Source organism: Aricia agestis, chromosome 1 (genome assembly GCF_905147365.1).
Source record: "Aricia agestis chromosome 1, ilAriAges1.1, whole genome shotgun sequence".
Classification (NCBI taxonomy): domain Eukaryota; kingdom Metazoa; phylum Arthropoda; class Insecta; order Lepidoptera; family Lycaenidae; genus Aricia; species Aricia agestis.
The window spans coordinates 21,196,870-21,222,039 of NC_056406.1; the positions used below are offsets into that span (position 1 = coordinate 21,196,870).

Consider the following 25,170-nt stretch of genomic DNA (forward strand, 5'->3'; position numbering starts at 1 on the left):
ATTGTAAAATTTCGAGCTACGTCTTTTTGCAATAAATATTATTCGATATTAGTAGTTTTTGTTATAACATATAAATATGTGCCGAAATGCATTGCTACATATTAATAAACCTTATTTTTATACAGGAACCGATAAGTTTAGCCATTAACAACGACAGTTATTCACAAACAGTTAAAAAAAGAACCACTAAATAAAGCGTACGGAAAATTTGGAAATTTTTGTGTGGGAGAAGATATTATGTATAACGGCAAAATAAATATAGCGACTCGTTAATTACTGTTAACATAGAAAGCTGTTAGGGATATTTTTTATCTAGAATGATGTTTAATCGCATAGATTAGGCTAGTTACGGTCGGTGACCGTGATGAGTGCCGAGTCATTACCGATGAACAGATAACATTATAACTACTCGTACTGGCGATAGCGAGTTAGTGCGAAACAAATAGGTAATAGTAAATATTAATATATACTTGGGTCAATCGGGGTCCGAGATAAACCTGCAAAAGATAATATTGTGTGTCAACACGTTGTGAAATGTTGTATTAACGTCGACGTGTTTCATTAGTTTCAAGTAGTTAACGACTCTATATCAGAAAATTCAGCATTTCTATATCTTTAACAAGTAAAGGAATAGAAATTCTTAATTTTCCGAAAGACCCGTCGGATTTTCTGATGGATCATGAAGAAATTTTACGAAGAACTACTTAAATTATCATTATAGACTAGTTCCTGTTAAAATTTCGTAACACTTGAACACGCAAAATTTTTTTTCAAACAAATTCAAATATACAAAAATAGAAAAGCGTCATAGAATTATAGCAATAAGACTGTAAGGGTAACTAAAAAGCTTGGCTGGGGCACTGCCGTGCCCCCAGATTATGTTTAGTGCAAAGTCCACACTAAGATAATCTTAGTTTAGTATAATTTACGCCAGTATTATAGTACTCTGTGGTATAATAATATTGTCATAAGGCACCGTAGAGTGCACCGGCGCTTAGAATATAATTTTTTTATATAGTGTTAGTGACTATAATATTGCTAACTGCATTGTGTTTATAATATGTATATTGGTATATGGGCCTAAGACTTTCATTACAGTCACCTTAGGACATACTCAACACTAGTGACCACCACGTGATTTGAACACGCAACCTTCTGAATAATTATTATTGGTATAAATACACTTTTCAGGAAGCCTCTGCTTTAATACACACAATTTCAAATACATACCGAGACGCTTTTTGATGAGGTAGTAGACCTTGGGCTTGAAGACGAGGATCATGAAGATAAAGACGCCCTGCATCTCGTTGAAGAGGTCCACCACCAGCCACAGCCACTGCGGCTGTACCACGATGGTGGACAGCAGCTCCGATACCCAGCCCGCTCCCATCACCACCCACAGCTTGCCCGTCAGTATGTACCTGAAAATATATATATTTTTTGTGCCTTTATCACTTAAACAGTTGCAATGAATTCTCACTTTTGTCCCTTAATGGTGGTTTTCCATAGATTGAAGAAAAGGGAAATGCTTCAATGGCAATTGAAAGTAGAGCTTTAAAGTTGCTATCGTTCTCATTTCTTTTACAGCTTTTAGCTCTCGATGAAAATAGGCGTCTTTTTGCGCTCAACATGTCGTGTTTGTTTGTTGCAGACCCAAGTTGATCTATCTACTTTTGTTTTATTTAAAATACGCAATCAAGACTGTTCTTTACAATTCGAATTCATTATTCAACATATTATTCAGCTCACTTACTATTTGAAGTATTGGACGATGGAGATATTCAATTTTTATTTTTGTTATTAGATCACGTTTAATAAACTTTTTCATCTCAAACAATTAATCCTAATGCTCATGCTCCACCTGCGAGCGTTAACGTTAACCTTATACAAAACTGCGCGTCGATTTATGCATAAACATTGCACGTTGGCTACATTTAGGCATTAACGCTACAAAAATTTAGGAATTATTGTTCCAAAGTTATGGTTCTAATTAAAGCAATTCTAAAAATTCCAACGCTTTCCATTGGGCCACTTCATTACCGTATTTCTTTCGTGCCAAAAGAAAGCAAACACGTCGTTCCTTAGGCATGCGTTGTGTGGATTTGTGGAATGAGTCGGCGTTAATGTAGCCAATATCCTCTAGCGCATTAGACTGCGCGGGAATTTCCTTTGATGTTTTTTTTTTATGAAATGGGGGGCAAACGAGCAAACGGGTCACCTGATGGAAAGCAACTTCCGTCGCCCATGGACACTCGCAGCATCAGAAGAGCTGCAGATGCGTTGCCGGCCTTTTAAGAGGGAATAGGGGAGGGTAGGGAAGGGAAGGGAATAGGGGAGGGTAGGGAAGAGAATAGGGTAGGGGATTGGGCCTCCGGTAAACAAAAAACCGACACCCGAGCTATCGCTTATCGTTTAATGGCATTAGTAGTGACGCTAGCCGTACCGGTATAGAGCGAAAGTAGAGAAAAAATTGTGTTTTTTGTACGGGAGCCCACCTTAAATATTGACTTAATTTTAATTTTATTATTAATTATTAAAGTACAAATATAATTAAGGATTTTGTGAAAATTTCAAGTGAGTAGCTATTACCATTATTGATTACGAGCTAAAAAGGCCAAAAAAATCACGTTTCTTGTATGTAATCCCTTAAAAATATAAATATTAACTTTATTTTATTTTAGTATTTTTTGTTATATCGGCAACAGAAATACACAATCTGTTAAAATTTTAGCTGTAGCGGTTCTTGAGATACAGCCTGGAGACAGACAGACAGACGGACAGACATTGAAGTCTCAGTAATAGGGTCCCGTTCTTACCCTTCGGGTACGGAACCCTAAAAATATTAAATTTAAAAAAGCCTTTTCTATGCAAGTTGCATTTTTTCCTAGAATTCAAGTCCTATTCAACTTAATTTGTAGTTTCAATCAATATTCAGTGAATGTATCGATAGTTTTCGTTATTTTATAATTAAAAACTTTGCCTATTTTTGCTCGATGTCAATAAATGGTACGGAACCCTTCGAACGCAACTTAGCCGATTTTTATATAGCTCTCAAGTTGACAGGCTCTAGCTAGGTAAGCACTAAGAGGGCTATTGCTCTGATTTGATTCATAGACAGATGGCAGATCTACTTAATTTGGTGTTTTTTGTTACAACTAAGTGATAATACTTTAGGGTGTGTATGTGTTCCTTAATCCTTATATAGAGTTTACTGAGAAAGTAGTAGCGCCGAAAGAGCAAAAAAAATTTTGTGATTTGTTTGGGCAATACTATTTCCCGCGCGCCAAGACTATTTCCATACAAAGATGAAAAAAAGTTACTCTTTCAGCGCTGCTACTTTCACAGCGAACTCTATATAAGGGACCCATACACACCCCAAAGTATTATCATATTAGTTTCGTTACATTATTGACGACATAAATCCGACCAAATAATGTAGGCCTGTCATCTGCCAATGAATCAATTTCTTTGATGGTACATTGTATAATCTCTATATATTAATACGTGAGCCAAAAACTTTGTACTTATCCCTTAATCCTTTCGACGAAAAATGGGGAAACGTAGGTGAATGAAATTTTGCACAGTTATAGTTTATATGGTGAAGGAGTGCATCGGCCTAATATTATTTTGAAATTATGCTTTTATCATACATTTTTTTAACGAATAAAACATTACACACACTACAACACACACCTAGGAAAATGACAGATTTTTGAGTGACTAGCCTATACATACGAATTATACTCTTTTATTTATGGTTGAAGTCTGTTGACAACAAGGTGACAAATTGAAAATGGATTATAGTTTTTTTTTAATTGAATCTAAAGGGCCCCGAAGACGATCAAACTCAAACATTTGACTCAAACACGTAAATTTTGGTTTGACTCAAACCGATTTGATCGTTTACTAAGCTAGTTTGAACGGTTTGTCAAACATTTACGTGTTTGAAGCTTGTTTGATGAAATTTCATATTTTCGTTGTGTTTGACGCGCGTTCTGATATGAGCACATATTGTAACATTTTGCGCGCATCAAAATTACAATCCGAATAATCTTCTGATAAACTATCTAGTAAACTAATATCAAGTAACTCGAAGGGTCCATAGTATTACGATTTACGATATTAAAAATATAAGAACAGCCTGTATAACACCTCAGCAGCTGAAATGTGCGTCAAGTGCCACCATTGAAATGTAGCGAAATATACATTACATTACCTGTTGTGTGTGTAATAGATTAATATAATGTAAAGATATACATCCCGGGATGTAATATACATTACCTGCTCTGTCTGTGACACGGTTAACGATTGTACATAAGCACAAAATTTCATTAAAATTGGTCTAGCCGTTTTGGAGGAATAGGGATGATGACAAGGTCAAAGATTAGCGAATTTTGTTAATAAAATAAAGAAATCACGGTAAAAAATAAGTGTTCCCAAAATTTCAGCTTGATAGCATTTGTATTTTTTTTATATGCGCCTTCAAATCGAATTTTTTTTCAATTAAATTAAATTTCTTAATATTTGTATACAATTCGATAATTTATGCAATTAAAAGCAACTTTTGTTATGAAACAACTTCATTAACGCAATATTTAATATACCTGTCGAACAAAGTTGTCTCCCGATGCATACAAACTACGAAAGACTGACGTCATACTTTCGTAGCACTTTGTATGGAGCGTTTCGGGCAGATCTTTTTTATGAGATATTTGAATTGTCATATCTTGGTGAATTTTTAAGCTATCAGAGTCATTCTTTCAACGATGTTTCTATTTTTTAAGTGTCTTTCAATTACCGATAAGAAAAAAAAATAGTCATCATGCCTATTCGCGCATACTGTGACACGAGCATTTTATATATTAGATAATATAATATTATGTCCCAATAAATTTTAAGGAGTTTCCTACATACCTCATAGATTTCATGATCAAATTGCTACCTTGGTAACCTCAATACTAAGTACTAACTTAGTGTCACTAAGTTTGAATCATTTACTTTGAAACAATACCTACCTACTTATTAAAATTTTCAAAAAACTTGAGTTTCGATCTTAAAGACGATGAAAAGTACTAATAATAGGGTCATAATGTGATGATGCATTGTGTGGTGTACTTGGTAGTGATGATGATGATGATGATGATGATGATGAATGTAATTTGCATAGTAGCATATTATGCTTCCAGTTCTTAAAACAACGCCGAAACCCCAAACTTGTATCTTTAATGAATCCAGAGTTCTCTTAGCACCTTCGGAACCATGGCATAGCTTGAGCAACATTTTACTTTTTGGTAGCCCATGCTTAGGATAATTCTTATAAAACCGAAATCACCATATTATGTTTTCGTACAAATTTTGAGGAGTTCTCTCGATTACTCATGGATCCCATCATGAGGTCACCACTTTTGTAAACATGGTACCAAATTGGAGTAAAACATTAAACAACAAAAGAAAAATTTTCAAAATCGGTTCACAAACGGCGAAGTAATCGGTAAACATTGTAGGTCAAACAAAAAAACAAAAAAAATCCACAGCCGAACATTTATTATAACCTCCTCTCTTTTTAAGTCGGTTAAAAATGTAAATATACACATTTACATTTCTAATATTATAAGTTATAACCTCTAAATATAAATTAGCATTGTTATTATTAATTTTTATCAATATTTATAAAGATTTAAGTACTTACTTAAATATCATATTTCGCAGGGAGTTCGCAGGTTAGACTTTTGAATGGGAAAAGTTTTTGAATTATTATTAGAGAGCAAAAATAATAATTGTTCGGGTATTTTAAATATTGAAAATTATATACGCGGTGTTGCTAGTCAGTACTAACTTTCATCAAATCTAATTGAAAATAAATTAACAAAAAATTAAAACCGACTTCCAAGGTAAAAACAATAATAATATGAACAAAAAGTATTAAATAACTCTTACTCTATATTAGTGCCTTTTTCAGAATTCGTCTAAATCTCAACTATTTCTGTACATACTACAGTCTTCATTATTTGAAGTCGATACCAGCTAATTTTATCGTGAGTTCAGTCAATGTCAGAATATCTGTTAGCTTTTGGGACTGGTACCGACTTCAAAGTAATGAAGATGTAGTATGTACAGAAATAGTTGAGATTTAGACGAATTTTGAAAAAGGCACTAATATAGAGTAAGAGTTATTTAATACTTTTTGTTCATATTATTATTGTTTTTACCTTGGAAGTCGGTTTTAATTTTTTGTTAAAAATAATAATTTCACTCTTTTTAGTTATCTACAAGATAAGGCTTTATGCGTAAATAACCACTACGAATGTTAACTATTCACATTATGTTACTGTAAGCGAAATTGTGGTAAATGCTTGCAGTTATCTAAGCGATGCTGCAATTTAAAAACTTTTATCTTTAAAGGTTCAGGAGTTCTGTTCAGTGTCTTTGGACCAAGAGACACCTTCGTATGAACTTTCTCTTATTCGTAACATATGTTTAAGTTACTAGAAACAACATTTTAACCACTATGAGTCTTTTGATAAATTTCAAGGATTTCCCTCGATTGCTCATAGATCCCAACATCAGCTCACCACTTTCGTAATTATTATATAAAATCAAGATTATACCCTATACAACAACATAAGAATTTTGAAAATCGGTCCACAAACAGCGAAATAATCATCAAAAACATCTGCTTCGATGCAAAATATCACGAAAAGCATCAATAATTGGGTCTTAATGTGATGAGTTGATGACCCATGGCAAAATTATGATTTTGATGATGATGATCAAATAAATTGATGTGTTGGCTTATGCTTTCAGTTGTTTGAACAACGCCGAAATCCCCGAACCTGTATCTATAAGGATTCAAAAGTTCTGTTGGGTACCATCGTATCCAGGGTATAACCTGATGCAAAATCTTACTTTTTGGTAGCATTTACCTCGAATGCTTCAGAAAAAATTAAAATCACTATATGTTTCGATACAAACAAGGAGTCCCCTCGATTCCTCCAAGATCCCATCATCAGATCACCACTTTTGTGAACATAGTACCAAATTCAAGTTAAACCCTATACAACACAAAAAGAATTTTGAAAATCGGATCATAAACGGCTGAGTTATCGTTGAACATACAAAAAAAAAAGAAAAAAGATACATACAGCCGAACGTATAACCTCCTCCTTTTTGGAAGTCGGTAAAAAAGATGCGCCACCGCGGGATGTTAAATAAGAACTTGTTTTATGGGTTCCTTAATTAACATACTATTAATATAAATTATTATAATATTGTAGTTCGTGTCTACTATTAATGATTTGCTAATTTCGTCATCCATATTATAAGTATCTGTCTCATAGATGATTAAACATTTCGCGACAAGTTTTTAGTGGGAGGTATCGTTTTATGTGATACGGCTCTTTCGAGCGCATGGCATAATGTTGGTGTATGCAGTGATATTGGTAGTGAGTGCTCGCGCGGTGCCCGTTGCGGGGGACGGGGGGCTGCTGGTGCACGCGCCGGCGGGCACCATCCGTGGCGTGCCGGCCGCCGACGGGGACTACGTCAAGTTCCTGGGCATACCGTACGCCAGAGTCAATGCCAGCAATCCGTTCGGAGTGAGTACGCGCTTGTCGAAAATAGTGGGCACGTTCTTGAGTTCATCGTAAGATACTTTCGATCATAAGTGAGTGTGCAAATATAATGTCTGATCGCAAAATGCTTTTAATCTGTATTTAAAATAAAAATAATACATAATTAACATTCGCGTTTTCAGCATCTTAAGCTACCCCGGAGGCAGTCGAATGAACATCAATTCGACTGGTCGGTCCGGGCCGTTGTGTATGCCGAAAACATGACTATAACGAATTCTTTCAGGCACCCATCCCACAAGAAAAATTCGGCAAAGTTTTTGACGCGTTCAACGAATCGGCAATATGTCCGCAGATCAAGGAAGAATATTTCGTTTTGTCGAATAAAACCATCGATGACTACGATGGCGACCTCGACTGCCTCCGACTTAACATATTCGTGCCGAAATCGAAGACGAGAAACAAAGCCACTTATATTTTCATATTCGGCGGAAATTTTGTAAACGGTCACAGCGATACAAACATCTACGGACCCAAAAATCTCGTGCGGCACGATATCATAATGGTCACGTTCAATTATAGAAGCGGCCCGTACGGTTTCATGTGCATGGACATACCGGAGATACCCGGCAATCAGGGCCTCCGGGACCAGTACGCCGCCATCGAGTGGGTCAGAGATAACATTGGCGCGTTCGGGGGGGATCCGCAGAAGCTCACCATCGGCGGTCACAGCTCCGGCTCCATGCTGGTCGACATGCACCTGCTGACCGCGCGGCCCAGGCAGTTCCAGCAGGCCATCCTACAGAGCGGAACCGCCACGAATCCGAGTTTCCTTCACCGTTCCGATCCGACGACACTCGTCAGTATCGCTAGGCAGCTCGGCTTTAAAACTAACGACACGTACTCCGCTCTGTCGTTCCTGGCCGAAGCGAGTCCTAAATCAGTTATTGAAGCGACAGAAAAGTACGTATGGGGACCGTGCGTCGAAAAAAAATTCGATGGGGTCGCGCCGTTTATTACTGAAGATCCGGAGCTATCTGACGGGCGAAACCTCGATGGATTGAAAATATTGGGAGGATTTACGGACCGAGAGAACATGTATAGTTTGTATTGGAACGGATCTGTATTTAACGTTCCGAATGGGGTACGAAATTTTCTGATTGAAAAAATTTACATTCAGAATGAGAGCGACCTCTTGGATATAGTTCATCGTTTTTATGTAGACGACGACGCAGATAACGAAATCATTAAATTCGAAATGGTTGATATGATTTCTGATATCAATTACATATACCCGATCCAGCGACAGATGACAAAATATTCCAAACACATAAATACGAGTGTGTATCTCTACATGTTTACATATGATGGTTATCTAAATAGAATGAAATACCTTTATAATATAAAAGAAGCTGGAGCGACTCACTCGGATGAGCTGGGGTACATGTTCGCCACGAAATTTTTGTCGGATTTAAGATATAGCAAAGAACAACGCATGATTGACCGAGTAACTACGTTATGGACCAACTTTATTAAATACGGGTAAGGCTGTTTTCTTAAATAATAATAAGTAATTATTTGGAAAATTAATTGTATAAATTTCAACTCATACAAATATATTAATAAATGACAAGGTTTAATGAATATTAATTGGGACATTTTAGTCATGATATTATTATCTATGCACATTATTTAATATTTGATTACTGGGCATATTCCTTATACAAACAAGAAAAATTCATAGGCAAGTCTACGTTTGGCAGAGGGACCGTATAGTGTCCATCTGAATCAGCCTTTCCCAAAGTGGGCCATAACACCCCCTTGTGGGCGCTGAACGTCTAAAGGGGGGCGGTGTGGGACCCAGAAAAAAATGGGGGCGTTGTCTACACAACGCCCAAACAACCCCCAAGCCTCTACAGGCTTGGGGGTTGTTTCATCTGGATGCACTTTAAATTGAAACAAAGGGGGCGCTAAAACATAATTTCTTCTCAAAGTGGGCAGTAGACAAAATAAGTTTTGGAACCCCTGATCTAAGCGGCATGACATTTCAGGAATCCAACCCCCGTGAGGTCGGAGCTGCTGCCGGTGAGCTGGCCACCGCTGACCGCCGACACCATGCCGTGTCTGCAGATCGGTGCCAACCTGACCCTGGTGTCACGACCCTTCCGCAGAAGGATGGCGTTCTGGGAACTGTTCTTTGATGCGCATTTAGATAAGATTTTAGCAGGGCGTGCCCAAGAGTGATTCGCAATTAATTATATAAAAGCACAGAATAGATAATAGTACAAGTAGTAAAAGATCATTTATAACTATTATATTAATTTTCATAGCTGTTAATGATTGCAGAATATTATATAAATATTAGGTGCAAAATAATATTCTACGATCTTTATTAAAAGAGGATAAGGCTAATCATAAACAGTATAAGTATACATAAAGACCTTTTTGATTTAATTTTGAAATTAATGGCCAAATAAATACCACTGAAAACAAAAATCTCTTAGAAGCAAAATTTATGTTCGAATTATTATGTAGTTTTAAATCAACATAGTTAATTAATTTTAGTGTAACTTAAAAATATATTTAATAGTTTTTTTTTTTACTTTTAATCGACTTACAAAAAGGATGAGGTTATAATATTATTATGTTCGTCTGTTATGTTCGTCTGTGTCCCCCCCTTCTACCAGCTAAACGGTTGTTTCTGGAAATGTGAAAAAATTCACGGGAGTAGGAAATATGCTGAATTTAAAAGGAAAACTATCACGGCTAAGAAGACGTCTTCATAAGTTATTGAGTAATTAATAGTCGATCAACTAAAAAAAATGTATTCGGCGAAGTATAAAGGAACTTTTCGTTCAAATTCCTTTGATAGTAACTGAAATGATGTTGTTAGTAGTGTAAAACACGTTATAAATGTACATACATTGACCATACAATTTTCAAAAACTAGCAGTACTACGGAACCCTAAATTGCGCGTGGCCCGACAGGCACTTGGCCGGTTTTTTGCTTTATATCAGTAATGGCTACACGTATAGGCACTTGAAATATTCAGAAAATACTAACTATAATAAAACTAAAATAAATGTTTAAGGATAATAATCATACAAAAATATTTAAAAAATGCCTATTTTTGGTTTTAAATGGTACGGAACCCTTCGTCCGTCTCGCACTTATGTGGCTAATAAGTAATAACATAATATCCTGGAGACAAATTTGAAGCTAGAAGTAGTACCTTGGAATTGTGATGATCGGTCCGCCAGTGAGTGATGACCAAATGCTATAACTTCGATCAACCGTAAGGCCCAATTCACACCGGATCGGCAGCGGCCGGCAGCGGCGGCGCGAAGAGCACTTTTTAACCGACTTCCAAAAAGGAGGAGGTTATGTGTTCGGCTGTGGAGATTTTTTTTTTTTTAATTTTTTGTTTTGTATGTTCAACGATTACTCCGCCGTTTGTGAACCGATTTTCGAATTTTTTGTTTTGTTGTATTAGGTTTCACTCCAATTTGGTACCATGTTCACAAAAGTGGTGACCATGTGTGGGTGTGAGTGGGATCCATGAGTAATCGAGGGAACTCCTCGAAATTTATATGGAAACACATGGTGATTTTGGTTTTATGAGAAGCATCCTAAGCATATGCTACCAAAACGCAAGATTTCGCAACGAGGTATACTATGGTTTCGAAGATACTAAGAGAACTCCGGATTCCTTATAGATACAAGTTTGGGGGTTTCGGCGCTGTTTTAAGAACTGAAAGCATATGCTACTATGCAAATTACATTCATCATCATCATCATCATCATTACCACGACACCACCACACCAATGTCATCAAAATTGAACATAACAAATTCAACCTTAACTCCAGAGCGTAAGGCACACATTTGACATTACTTCTGAGAAGTAAGTTGCTTCTGCTTGGGATTTGAAGCGTTCGAGACCGGTTTCCTGCACGATATAATTTGTTGCTAATAGTTTGTGTATTCTCAAAACTTCATACTCGAAATATTTCGTGTAAAGATCGCTCGAGTCATACAAATGCTATGGACCGGTAGATGTCCGAATTCGTACACAAATTCACCCTCCTATTGGTGGATGTAGCAAATTACATAAACTTTTAGGTTTTAGCTTATTATAAAATTGTCAGTTAAAATATTAAAATTAACATGATGAATACGAGCAGCTCATCAGAGTCTGATTTGAAAGTATTGGAGTTTATTTCTAATATTTGAGTACTTACCTAGAAACTTACGGCCGTTTTCAATAACGTATCTACAGTTAAATAATAAAAATTATAAAGTTATAACCGTAAAAATAGTTCAAAAGTACTTAAACAAAGGTATATTTTATTTCTGTTTCTTTTAACGAGTAGATACTCGATTTTTTTTTATTATTAAATTCGGTAGTGTAATTTTTGCTGACGCGATTCGCAAGTGGTAAGACCCAAAAAAGTGCATTGTTTGGCCTAAACAAAGCAACTAAACTAACAAAATCAAAGAGCAGGCAGTCTTGTCTTTACAAAGTACAAACAGATGTTGATTTGGTTCTCCGTTAGAAATATTATTGTGTTCTGTGATGTGGACTGTGGTTGTATGAAAACTACATAATATGTACTAGAGGTAAGTACCTAAATGATTTGCAAATTTTGCAAATTGCAGCATTTTTATGCAGTGTGCATCTCATGAAAATTGAATATCGAATTTAAATAGCCAATTTTATTAATTTATAACTAAAACAATGCTTATTTAATTATTTACTTACCCCTAAATAAAATATTCGTAGTACTCGCTTATTCGTAAATATTCGTCGTAAATAAAACTAGTAAAAATCCTGATATATATATATATATATATATATATATATATATATATATATATATATATATATATATATATATATATATATATATATATATATACGGCAAATTATGGTACTGCTTATCTGTTTGATAGTGAACGGTTCGTTGCGTATTCAGAAACGCAGTGACAGATAACCAACGTTTATCCTATACATAACTTTATTGTATCAATAGCTAATGAAAGTTTAACTGGTAACTTCAGAAACAGGGCATTAGACTATTAAAATTTTATCAGAACTTTTGTTCTATTATGTAGTTTATATACGTTTTAGGATAATTACGTTTATTATAATATGGGAACAAATTTTTTGAGCAGTTATTTAAATATTTGAGATGTTATTATGATCAGTTAAAAAAAATATTGAGCAGTTATTTATTTTTTTTGCGGTTGATTCATTATTGCGACTGTAAAACATGGACAGTAATAAAAAAATAATTGAGTAGTCTAGTAACTGAATGAGCGGCAAAAATGATGGAATGAGCGGTTCGATAAATGAATGAGCGGTAAAAATGATGGAATGAGCGGTTCGATAACGACTTAACAGAAGGCCTACTTAACCACGGATACCGTAACGGGGGGATGGGGGGGGGGGGGGGGCAGCTGCCCCCAAAGGGGGTCGGGGGGCGCAGCCCCCCGCCAAAACAAAAACAAACACAATCCAGAAAGTCCAAGAGTAGGTTAGGTTAGGTTAGAACTTAGACCACAACACAGAGGGAGCCGAGCGAGCGAAGCGAGCGTGCTGCGGCAGCAGCCGGCGACCGTCTTACTTTCGCTTTATAATGGTACGGAACCCTCCATGGGCGAGTTCGACTCGCACTTGGCCGATATTATTATATTTTACCGCCTCATTGTTTAAAGAACTGCTTAGAATGAGATTTCTTACTGACAAATTCCGATTCGTTACTGCCCACACGTAACCGCTCATTCATTAATTTTTACCACTCATTTAATTTTTTTACTGTTCAATAATGTTTTCAATGATCTATTTCATTATTTTTTACAACTCATTTTTGTTTACTTTACAGCCCCCCTATCATTAACTTTGTCAAAACCTGAGCTAATCCGTGCAGGTATGTAAACAGTTGTAAAGTGAATGGTTATGTTTCCGTATCATGTGCACTTTTACTTCTCAATGGTTTTAACCTGTAATATTTGTCTCTGAACTGGATTAAGAAATGTCAAACACGAACGTCAAATTTGACTAACGGAATTGTTTTTTTTTTTAGGAATTGAAATGGCTTAGCCATAACGACTAACGGAAAAATTGTAAATCAAGATGAAAATATAGTTTAAAAAAAGATTAATATTTTTTATTATAAAATATACTATTTTCTAATATAAAACGTGGTCAATGTAGGAATAGTTACTTTTGCACCGATTTATTGTATTTAAAGGTAATTATTATAAATGTGTAAATGGTTTTATTTATATTTTTTGGTATTTTATAAGCCCTTTATGAAAACACTGAGAAAATAACACTCCTTCATGTTTATATTATCACAAGCATGGCGATCTAGAGGAGAAAGAATTCTCTGACATTGGCAACTAACTGAATCGGCAATTAAAAAAAGAGAAGAAGAAGGAGACAAAAAAAAAAGATAATTGGATATTGTTATTAAGTGTATAGAGATTATGTTTTAAGCAAGAAATTGATAAGTTTATTATATCCTATACCTACTTGATACCTACGCTAAATAATCTACCATGAAAAAGTCTTAGAAATGCATCAAACTTGTGGATTACAATTACATGCATTACAACAGAGTTGATGTCATGAGTTGAACATAGTTTGTTGAACTTGAACTCATTCTTGAACACCTACGTTTTTTTGAGCTTTCAAATAGGTATTATTGTAACATAAACAGGCAATTTATAAGTTTAATAATCCCCTTTTTGTGCCTTGTAAGGCATTTTACATTATTAGTACTGTGTACGCTGAACCAAATATTTTTCAGGATAAAGGATGATTGCTAACACTGAGATACTATAAGTACTACATTTTATAATAAAGAATAGCAAGTGTAATGATGACGAAGTCCTAGGAAGATAATATATATTCACTCAAAAGCTTTAATTAAAAGAAATTTAATAAATACTCGTTTTTAAATGTTTTTTCATTTATTTTCTCACTTAAATATACCTACCTTAGATACATATTCATACACAGCTTTCATCAATAGGTACTACATTTGTCTTACACCTTATTATCAACCTAGTATCAGATAGGCAAGTGTTAAATCTCTTTTATATTATACTTCTAAAAATATTTATACAGCGGAAATCTTAAACAAGGTCTTGTCACTTAAAATCAAAGAAGATGAATCAAATATCCCTTGTGTAAATATTAATTTATTATTATTAAAGGAGTTCAAATACCAACTTTTGATGAAAGATAAAAACAATATTATAATTTCAGACTTTTATTTGGCAAACCAATAACAATTAGAAACTGCATTGCAAGTTGCAACTATGGGAAATTGCCTCTCAGACAGAGAGCGGTCAAGGGTTTTGTGTTCTTTGTGTTGTATTATGTTGTAGAATGCCTCCCGTGTGAGTATCTCTATATACTCACACAGGAGGAGTTCTGAATGTGTTAGAATTGCTCCTCAGTCACACACTGACTGCTCCAACGCAAATGCTTCAACGCGTGACCACTCTGTCTGATAGGTCCCTAAAACGACCACATCTTTTTAAAATGTATAATACATGAGGACTTACTAAAGTCCTCATGTATTTTAAATTTTAATGTAATAAGTAATATAAAACTAATATTATTATTATTGAGGTACAAAAGAATTTTTGGTAATAATAATATAAGTTCCAATGAAAATATTATGTTTTATGAACAATAAGTATGTTTGTTATGCAATTTTTGTTATGTCTTTTTGGAAAAAGTACTATAAGTAATGTAGGATTATATTTTTGAGTTTTAGTGACTATTCCCATTGTATATTATATCATATTGTAGTCAAGAGAAGTTATAAATGAAAAAGTGCATATGAGAATTCAGCTAATTTGGATTTTATATTATCAATGATTTAACTTTTCTAGTAGTTTAGGTGTATGTGTGTGTGTCAATATTTATTCGTGAATATACTTGAATCTAAAGTTTCAAAGGTTGTGTTCTCAAAATTCTTGTTATTGAGAAAGTAATACCTTTGAATTTACCTCTTTGGTGCAGCGTTTATCATGCATGGTTTACAAGGAAATAGTTTGTGAAATAACACAAAGACCTACTGCAATCAAAAGATTGTACGAAATGCTCCTAAGATAGGTTCCTAAGAAGTACATAGTAAGTTTTAATTTAATATAAAACTAATACTTATTATTATTATTGCGGTAAGTACAAAAGTATTTTTGGTAATACATAATAATATATGTTCCTATGATAATATTATGTTTTATGAACAATAAGTTCCATATGTTTGTTATGCAATTCTTATTAAGTAAGTCTTTTTTGGAAAAGTACTATAATGTAGGTTTTTGTTTTTGAGTAAAATTTAGTGATTTACACTATTCCCATCATATAATACCATATTGTCGTCAAGAGAAGAAGTTATAAATGAAAAAGTGCTCATATGAGAATTTAGCTAATTGGGTTTCTAATTGGGATTGATAATATCATATCAATTATTTAACTTTTCTAGTAGTTTAGGTGTGTCAATGTTTATCCGGAGCATGTTATACATACATCTAAAGGTTAAAAGGTTGTGTTCTGAAAATTCTTGTTAAAAGTAAGTAATATTGAATTATTTACCTCTTTGGTGCAGTGTTTATCATGCATATACCAAAATACTTCAGGTTTACAAGGAAATAGTTTGTGAAATAACACAAAAACCTACAATGCAACTATAAGATTGTACCTGTAGGTTTTTGGTGAAAATTCATACTTGTTTTACAGTAATTATACACAACACTTGTGTTCCTTATACCTTGTATGTGTTTCTTGTGTACTAAATCAATGCAGTCTTAGCTCATCGCACAAATGCAAACCTTATTGTTGACTAGACATATAGGTATACTACACCTCACTTATGTTATTATTCTGAAACCTCACTAACACTAAATGGATTACTAAGGTCTCTACGTCTTTACTTATGTATCAGTTCGTGATTAACTTGAGAATACTTAATCGTTTTCCAAAAATTTGGACACTTCGAATGTTAAGTTTTTTGGTTTTAATAACGAATTATTTTCACTAAAATATATGCTACAGACTAAAATATAACTTATTAAGTAACTAACCAACTAAATAGCAATATAATTTAAGACTAAAAAGTATGTAATATTAATAAATAAAATTACTAAAATGTAAACTATTCAGTAAAAGCTACTCGTTGGTTGGTGTTTATTGAATTGCTGTATTTGACGTAAAAGCAAGCGAGCTTATGTCAGAAGTGTTGTCATGATTCGAAATTATTACTCAGTTAACAATGGAGAAGTGAGTTTGGTGTCACGTGACCACTGACTGGCTGGAAAATAGAGTTCATGGTACCAAAATGCGAGCCAGTCAGTATTCTGGCTGGCTTTAAGAGCTCATGATAGAGGCCCTGCTTAGTTTAACTTGTTAATTCTTCTTATCTTTCTCGTGTCACAATGTTAGTTACCTTACTCCTCCGAAACGGTTTTACTGATTAATGATTATACTCCTATTAATCCTTCGATCGTGGATTCTTGGAAACCTATTGTTATTCTATTGTGTCTCGCTCACCGGTGAGCTTGTAATAAGATACGTAGAATAATATACAGGTGTATTTTTCTACGTATAGTACGCGATAGTTTACTAGGTAACTAAAAAGAGTGAAATTATTATTTTTAACAAAAAATTAAAACCGACTTCAAAATGATGAAGATTGAGTACAGAAATAGTTGAGTTTTAGCCGAATTCGGAAAAAGGCACTATTAGATAGGAAAAATTATTTAATACTTTTTAGTTCATATTATTTAAAGGATGTTATTATTGTTTTTACCTTGGAAGTCGGTTTTAATTTTTTGTTAAAAATATATATATATTTTTTTAATGAAATAAAGGGGGCAAACGAGCAAACGGGTCACCTGATGGAAATCAACTTCCGTCGCCCATGGACACTCGCAGCATCAGAAGAGCTGCAAGTGCGTTTCCGGCCTTTTAAGAGGGAACAGGGTAATAGGGGAGGGTAAGGAAGGAAAGGGAAGGGAATAGGGGAGGGTAGAGAAGGGAAGGGAATAGGGGAGGGTAGGGAAGGGAATAGGGTAGGGGATTGGGCCTCCGGTAAACTCACTCACTCGGCGAAACACAGCGCAAACGCTGTTTCACGCCGGTTTTCTGTGAAAACGTGGTATTTCTCCGGTCGAGCCGGCCCATTCGTGCCGAAGCATGGCTCTCCCACGTATAATAATAATAGTGTGAAATAATTTTAAACTTTATTTACATACTTATAACTACTAGTATCGCTTGAAAACTTCAAAACCGGCCAAGTGCGAGTTAGACTCGCCCATGAAGGGTTCCGCAGCAGCAGTAAGGTTTATTTTTATGAAATTAAGAAGATTGTGATTTATTTTCATATTCCAGTTGATTTAATGAAAGTTAAATTAAGGTTTACCATTTATGGCGTATAAAAAAAACTACTGGCTAGATCTTGTTCGAACCAATTTTCGTTGGTAGTTTTTGTAGTAATGTACATCATATATTTTTTTAGACTTATCTTGCCCCTACTTTAGAAGTTAGAGGGGGGGACACACATTTTACCACTTTGGAAGAGTGTCTCTCGCAAACTATTCAGGTTACAAAAAAATGATATTAGAAACCTCAATATGATTTTTGAAGACCTATCCACAGATACCCCACACGCATAGTTTAGATGAAAAAATATTTTTTTGTTTCAGTGGTATCTATTGGGACCCCTAAAATTTTTAATAATTTTTCCATTTTTGTATCAAAATCTTAAAGCGGTTCTCAGACTACATCTACTTACCAAGTTTCAATAGTATAGCACTTATAGTTTCGGAGAAAAGTGGCTGTGACATACGGACGGACAGACAGACAGACAGACAGACAGACAGACATGACGAATCTATAAGGGTTCCGTTTTTGCCATTTGGCTACGGAACCCTAAAAAGGGCTCGAGGCGCCGCGCGGCGCCGCGCGACCGTTGGCGGAAAGTGCTCGCGGCTTCCCGCGGCCGCGCGCGTCGTCGCGAGGCGCCTCGAGGCGTCGCGAGGTGCCGCGAGCACTTTCCGCCGAAGGACGCGCGGTGCACAGTGGATCGAAAATCGAGTATTATAGACATAAGAACTTGAATTTCCAGATGTCATTTTTTTGGGCTGAAATATGAGTAGTCTCCTAGTTGTTATTACATAATAAGATGTAAAAAGACGCAGCTACGTGTAATAATAAGGGAGTTACAATTTTTTTATGAAAGTAAAGAACACGGATCATTTAACAAAAAAGCAATAGAATATGTCAAGTAATTCCAGACAATTTAATTTAATTCAGTTGGAAGTTTTAAATTGTTACTGGGGACACTGGAAAAAGAGAGGGTTGATACATTATATCACTATAATAATTTTTTTCTTCTTTCTATTTGAATTAAGTTTTTAATTAACCAAAATGAAGTACAAATGGTGCCGTAATACAAAATATGACAAAATGTGAGTAATAATTAGTACCATAATAGTGTGTGAGGATATAACGGCCAACCATGCGATTCCTGAGATATTATGCTCATTTTTCATGTCGGCTCCATACTAAAATTTCTTAAAAAAATTATTACTCCCTTATTATTACACGTAGATGAGTAGTCTTTTTACATTTTATTATGTAATAACAACTAGGAAAACATATTTCAGGCCAAAAAAATGACATCTGGAAATTCAAGTTCCTATGTCTATGAAACTCGATTTTTGATCCACAGTGCGGCGCTCTGAAGGTAGCGCGCGGCCGCCAGCGGCCGCCCGCGGGCCGCGGCGACGCGAGCCGCCTCTGCCGGCCTCGCCTCGCCGCGCCGCGCCTCGCCGCGCCTCTTCGCGCCGCTGCCGGCCGCTGCCGATCCGGTGTGAATTGGCCCTAAGTGGTCTACAATTACAATTACTATTTATGAAAATGTAACAATCTAAATCCCTTGCTTTGTCCACATTGAAGATATAGGAGAGGTTGAATAGCCGCGAACAACTCCAAGAAAAGTATCCTACGGCCGAGCCTTTGCTCGAGCTTGGCTCATGGCTGAGGCACTGCCGTGCCCCGAGATATTTTTACACGCGAAAAATTCTACTTTTTATCCGCTACCTACTACCTATATGGAAATATACTTAGATGCAAAACCTTGTTTAAATCTCTGTGGACAGAAGCTATAGTAGGTGCTTAATTTATTAAGGCACTTAAAAAAATTGTAATAAAAATAGCTAAAAGCCGATCTTTATGAGAGCTCGTCACACCTGACTGACTGACTGATGATAACACATCTATAACATACTATAAATAAAACCGGCCAAGTGCGTGTCGGGCCACGCGCAATATAGGGTTCCGTAGCACCGCTAGTTTTTTATTGTATGGTCAATGAATGTACATTTATAACGTGTTTAACACTACTAACAACATCATCTCAGTTACTTTCAAAGGAATTTGAACGAAAAGTCCCTTTATAAGTACTTCGCCGAATACACTTTTTGTAGTCGATCGACTTCTTAGAACGTGATAGTTTTCCTTTTACATTCGGCATATATTCTATAACTCCCGTGAATTTTTTCATATTTCACTGGACTCAAACGTTTTTTTTTTCACTTTAAAACTTAATATATCACAAATGGATCCCTAAATTGAAAAAAGTTTTTCTTTTTTTTAATTAAAAAAAAACCATCGACATCACAGACGATGGGATGGGCGCAAAAAAAAATCATCCCCGCTTGATGTGTAGGGGAGGTACCATAAAAAAAAATATTTTTTTAAGATTTTATGTACCATTTTGTCGGCATCATTTATGTGCATTCATGCCAAGTTACTGCTTTGTAGGTCCTATAGTCTCTGAACAAAACCGCGGACAGACAGACGGACGGACAGACCGAAACTATAAGGGTTCCTTGTTGACTATGGAACCCTAAATATTACTATGTTAAAGCGCAAATCAATAGGCGTGATGGTCCTAAAATATCGATTGTTCTATTTGTAGGACAATGTTACTCTTAAATTATATAAAATAGACTATTAAGTATTAGCCTATCAATATAAGTACAAAAAATCAGCTCGTTAGAGTTCTGTTTTAGGGTTCTGTAATCAACAAAACTTGGTTGACTGCGAAAATTTTAATACCGATATTATAATAATTATTTTATGAATAAAATGTTTTTTTTTTGTTACTTTGTCCTGGGGAAGGACATAGGATACTTTTAATCCCGGAAAAATGTACGGTTGCGCATAAATGGGTTTTAACAGAGTTGCGCTTGTCATCTAGTAATACTTATTTTTTACTTTCGTTGGTATTTGTGTTCCCGCTTAAAGTAAATAATGTATTTAAATATAAATGATACAATATATTTTAGTGAGAGCTACGGCTAATCATTTCAGTATATTATGTTATCTGGAAGCACCTAGGAAGTACTGTATCATGTATGTTTTGCTGAAATAAAGTGTAAGGATGTTCACTGACTTGGCTCTATCGATCCGGAATCGCCTCTTGGCGCGGTCGCCGACGGAGCCCGCCTGCAGCCGGTGGACCTCGGACTTGACCTGCGCGCAGTGCCGCGCCGTCAGCAGCCACAGCACGAAGTTCGTGCACGTCACCAGCCCCAGCGGCACCACGAAGAATATGTAGTGCGGCCAGTCCGTGTCCGTGTTTTGAACTGCAACACGAAGGTCACTTGAACAATGCCAATGACGCTTTTTGGAAGACCTTCACGAAATACCGGAGTGGAGTCACGACTCACGACTATAAACGGTTATACTGATTAGTATATGCCCGTGGATCCGCCTGTTTATATACGACTATACATTGGACTTTTTAAATATAAAACCAGTCAATGAAATCCATACCATACCAATTTAGTTACGTCAAAATGATAATTTAGAATTACAAGTTTTTGCATAAAAGAGTTATACATTCGTTAGACCTGAGAATAAGTTTTCATCTACTTTTTATATTGGTACTAGAAATAATTTATATGGCAAAACATTTGTCGGGTCAGCTAGTACTTTCACATTAACAACAAAAGAACGAAACTCACGAGTTCCAAACCAACAGGCTCCGTGTCCGATGTTGGCGTCCAGGACGTAGGAGACGGGGTACCGGTCGAGGAGGTACATGGTGGTCGTCAACAGCACCGTCACACCCCACGCGTACAGCGAGTACCACAGGAACCGCTTCCGCTCCGAACTCGACTTACGTAGGGGTTGCACTGTGCGAACACTCCTGTAACATAATGTCTGGAGTAGGTTTACGACTTACGAGCCACGATGAATAGCGGAAGTATTAGATAGCTCATTTATCGAGGAAGACTATAGGCTAGATTTTGTCACGCTAAGACTATTTAGGAGCGAAGAAATAGAGGAAAATGTGGAAAAAACGGGGGAAATTATTTGAAAGGGCTTATTAATTTGAACGCACTTATCTCAGGAACTACTGGTCCGATTTGAAAAATTATTTCAGTGTTAGATAGCCCATTTATCGAGGATGGCTATAAGCTATATTTTATAACGCTAAGACTAATAGAAGCTAAGAAATAGAGAAAAATGTGGAAAAAACGGAGGAATTTTTTATGTTATTTGGCACACATGAAAAATAGACGACGTGAAAGGACATAGCGGAAAAATTTACGGTTTCCGTGACATTCCTAAACTAGATATTCCGCGCGGCTTCGCCCGCGTAGGGCGAAGCCGCGCGGAATATCTAGTTATTTTATAATGCTCGCCGAATAATCTATTAAGTACTTAATTGTGCTCTTCAATTAGTCTTCAATCGACTAAGATTATATTCGTCACAAAATATTTTATCTCTCTAACAACAGATTTTAGGGTTCCGTACCCAAAGGGTAAAAACGGGATCCTATTACTAAGACTTCGTTGTCTGTCCGTCTGTATGTCACCAGGCTGTAACTCAAGAACGGTAATAGCCAGAGAGTTGAAATTTTCACAGATTATGTATATCTGTTGCCGTTATAACAACAAATACTAAAAACAAAATAAAATTAATATTAATACTTAATCCCATACAACAAACGTGTTTTTTTTGGCCTTTTTATCAATAATAGCAACAGTTTTATGTTTACTTTAATATTTAATAATAATATTAATATAAAATAAAAAATTAAGAGGGACTCCCATACAAAAAACACAAATTTTGCCCTAATTTTTCTCTTAAATAATGTTACGGAACCCTTCGTGCGCGAGTCCGACTCGCATTTGGCCGATTATTATATTGTGTCGAGTGTCGACGGAAAGTCTTCGATTCGTCGATGTAATCGGTAGTTTAGTATACAATATTACCGCACTAGATGACGTCCGTTGCGTCAAAATTGTTTTATCACGCAGGAGCCCTATATTTTTCCGGGATCCTTTCCCAGGACTCAAAGTATCTCCACACCAAATTTCAGCAAAATCGGTTCAGCGGTTTGGGCGTGAAAAGGTTAACAGACAGGCAGACAGACACAGGTAATTTCTCTACATTTCTCCAAGAAGCGTAACTATTCATTATTGTAATTTGCAACGTCATAATGGGCATTGTCCAAAAAAATCACATGTACTTTTTATATATTTTTTCGTTAAAATAGGTTATTTTAAGAATATAAATTAAATAATTTTGAAATTCATTGACTAGTTTTTTCTCAATAAATTTTTAAAGTTTCGCTCTGACGTCATCATCGGCGGCCAGTAATTGACCTCTGCAGTATGTTTTTTCCTTTCAATCTTATTTATAATGGCTGGTTCGTCAAATGCAAGTTCTCATTATGTGAAAGCTGATACGAGAAGCTTACCAAAAGTTTGAAACGTAATGTTGGTCGAATTTATTGCTAATTTAACGCCATTGAAGGTCAAACAAAGGTTAAACATATTTGTTCAAAAATATAAGTAACTAATGGGTATTTTTTTCGTTTATATACTTACAGAAAAACGATCACTTTCGACCTTATTCCTCGAAATGTTTTTGTAATGAGCAAAATTTAAAAAAAATGGACAATCCCCATTATAATAATGACTTATGACCTCATAAGTGGAACGGTTGAGTGTTCACAGAATATTTTCGAATATAGTATCGGCGATGCGCGGCCGCGTGCATAAACAAAACCGTATTCCGCAAACGTTTTGCAAATGTTTTAGCATTACTTCATTTTATGGGCTACTGTCGTAAATGCTTCAGGGAATATTTTTATTTCAACTTTAGTAATTACCAGGACAAATACATAAATTCCCGCGAGACATACAGCTAATAAAGAGGCTCGCCTAATATTTGCCAATTGTGTTAATCGTTAAACGAGTTTACATTATTATTAATGTTCTATGTATCGGAAGGTCACCTAAAATTATCATTTGCAAATTTGTTTTCGTGTCGTCTCGAGAAGCACAAATCACAATTCTATATACATTTGCAAAATAGAACGTTGGACATCGATATCGCTGTGATCGGAATCGAATGAAAAAAATAAATAGGGCGAAATCGGATGACAGGTCAGATCGGTGTTAATTACTATTTGGGCGTTGTACCGGCGACACGAGGCCAGGGCGAGAAAACTAAATTACGGCGAATCCTCCACGCCCAGTCTTTATTACTGACAAATTACTCAATCAATAGAATGAATTGAATCACTTTACGGACAGCTACTAAACTTAATTATTTCCTCGTAAAATATAAAATCTTTCGTTACTACTTACTAACAATAAAAGCTCACTGCTTATGAGCTTATTAAAAACGACAAAGAGCTAGTTAAATCTTATTGCGATTTCAGCGAGTAAATTGTTTATTTATTTATTTATAAATTCTTTATTTGCATTAAAAAAAAACAATTTAAAATAATTTGTTGATGGTTTTTGGAATTTGTTTCATCCAAATTTCCCATCCTGAATAATAGTATCGCTTCAGTTCGTGATTTCATACAGCCTTGCATCCCACACTCGCACGACCGCGTTTATCTCGTCGCTGGAAATGAGCCTGTGCTCCGCCGAAACTGGACCGACAAGTGTAAACTAAACATTTGGTTTGAGATAAAAATTATTTCTCAAAAGCGATCACTAAAAATACTGGACTACTGCAATATTTTCGCGTGAACTTATTGGCCTGATTACGTTGTTTGATGGTCTTATTTAGGTAATTCTCGAGTGCGAATGTATGCCAGGTAAGGAAATGTCCATAATTTATTTTGTCCATAGCATACCAAAATCTGCCTTGTTTCAATGGAGAATAACAAAAGGACATGGGCGGGAATTACAGTGAGTATTTATAGACTTATAATATATCCCGCCCAATACAAAAACATTGCAATATTGGAATGCTTTTTAAATTAATTACCAAATAAAGATCTACTTTCAAAGAATTAAATTCCAAAATTGACAAAATTGTTAAAATCTCTCTAGCTTTAGACTTTCATCTATGATCTACTGTAAATGTGATTCTGTAATTAGAGCAAGGGAATTTGTGTCGGTGGTAATCTCACCACAAATAGTTTATGCCAAGATTCCCAGCAATTATTCCTGCAGGGGGCCTATTATGAGCTCTTAAGAGGATTCCACACCGCCCTTTTTTCCATACAAACGTTGTCCCCTGTTTCCTCCCTGGATAAT

The 25,170-nt window shown here is 35.6% G+C and overlaps 3 protein-coding genes across 3 annotated transcripts in view; 2 read left to right on the forward strand and 1 right to left on the reverse strand.

Annotated features, from left to right (window-relative positions):
• Positions 1-17,892, forward strand: part of LOC121739222 (sodium/hydrogen exchanger 9B2-like) — a 90,550-nt gene extending 72,658 nt beyond the window's left edge. The window contains exon 14 of the mRNA XM_042131690.1: positions 17,874-17,892. The gene's annotated coding sequence lies outside the window, so the exon portion shown is untranslated. The remainder of the gene's footprint in view (positions 1-17,873) is intronic.
• Positions 1-25,170, reverse strand: part of LOC121732821 (probable G-protein coupled receptor Mth-like 3) — a gene marked incomplete at its 5' end in the record, with an annotated part of 32,868 nt that overhangs the window by 394 nt on the left and 7,304 nt on the right. The window contains 4 exons of the mRNA XM_042122817.1: positions 471-497; positions 1,231-1,421; positions 21,050-21,242; positions 21,624-21,808. Of these exons, the coding sequence (XP_041978751.1) occupies positions 471-497; positions 1,231-1,421; positions 21,050-21,242; positions 21,624-21,808 (596 nt within the window). The remainder of the gene's footprint in view (positions 1-470; positions 498-1,230; positions 1,422-21,049; positions 21,243-21,623; positions 21,809-25,170) is intronic.
• Positions 7,366-9,823, forward strand: LOC121739566 (acetylcholinesterase-like). Its single transcript, XM_042132063.1, has 3 exons — positions 7,366-7,595; positions 7,855-9,110; positions 9,620-9,823. Exons 1-3 carry the CDS (start codon positions 7,416-7,418, stop codon positions 9,810-9,812), a joined length of 1,629 nt encoding a protein of 542 aa, XP_041987997.1. The 5' UTR covers positions 7,366-7,415; the 3' UTR covers positions 9,813-9,823.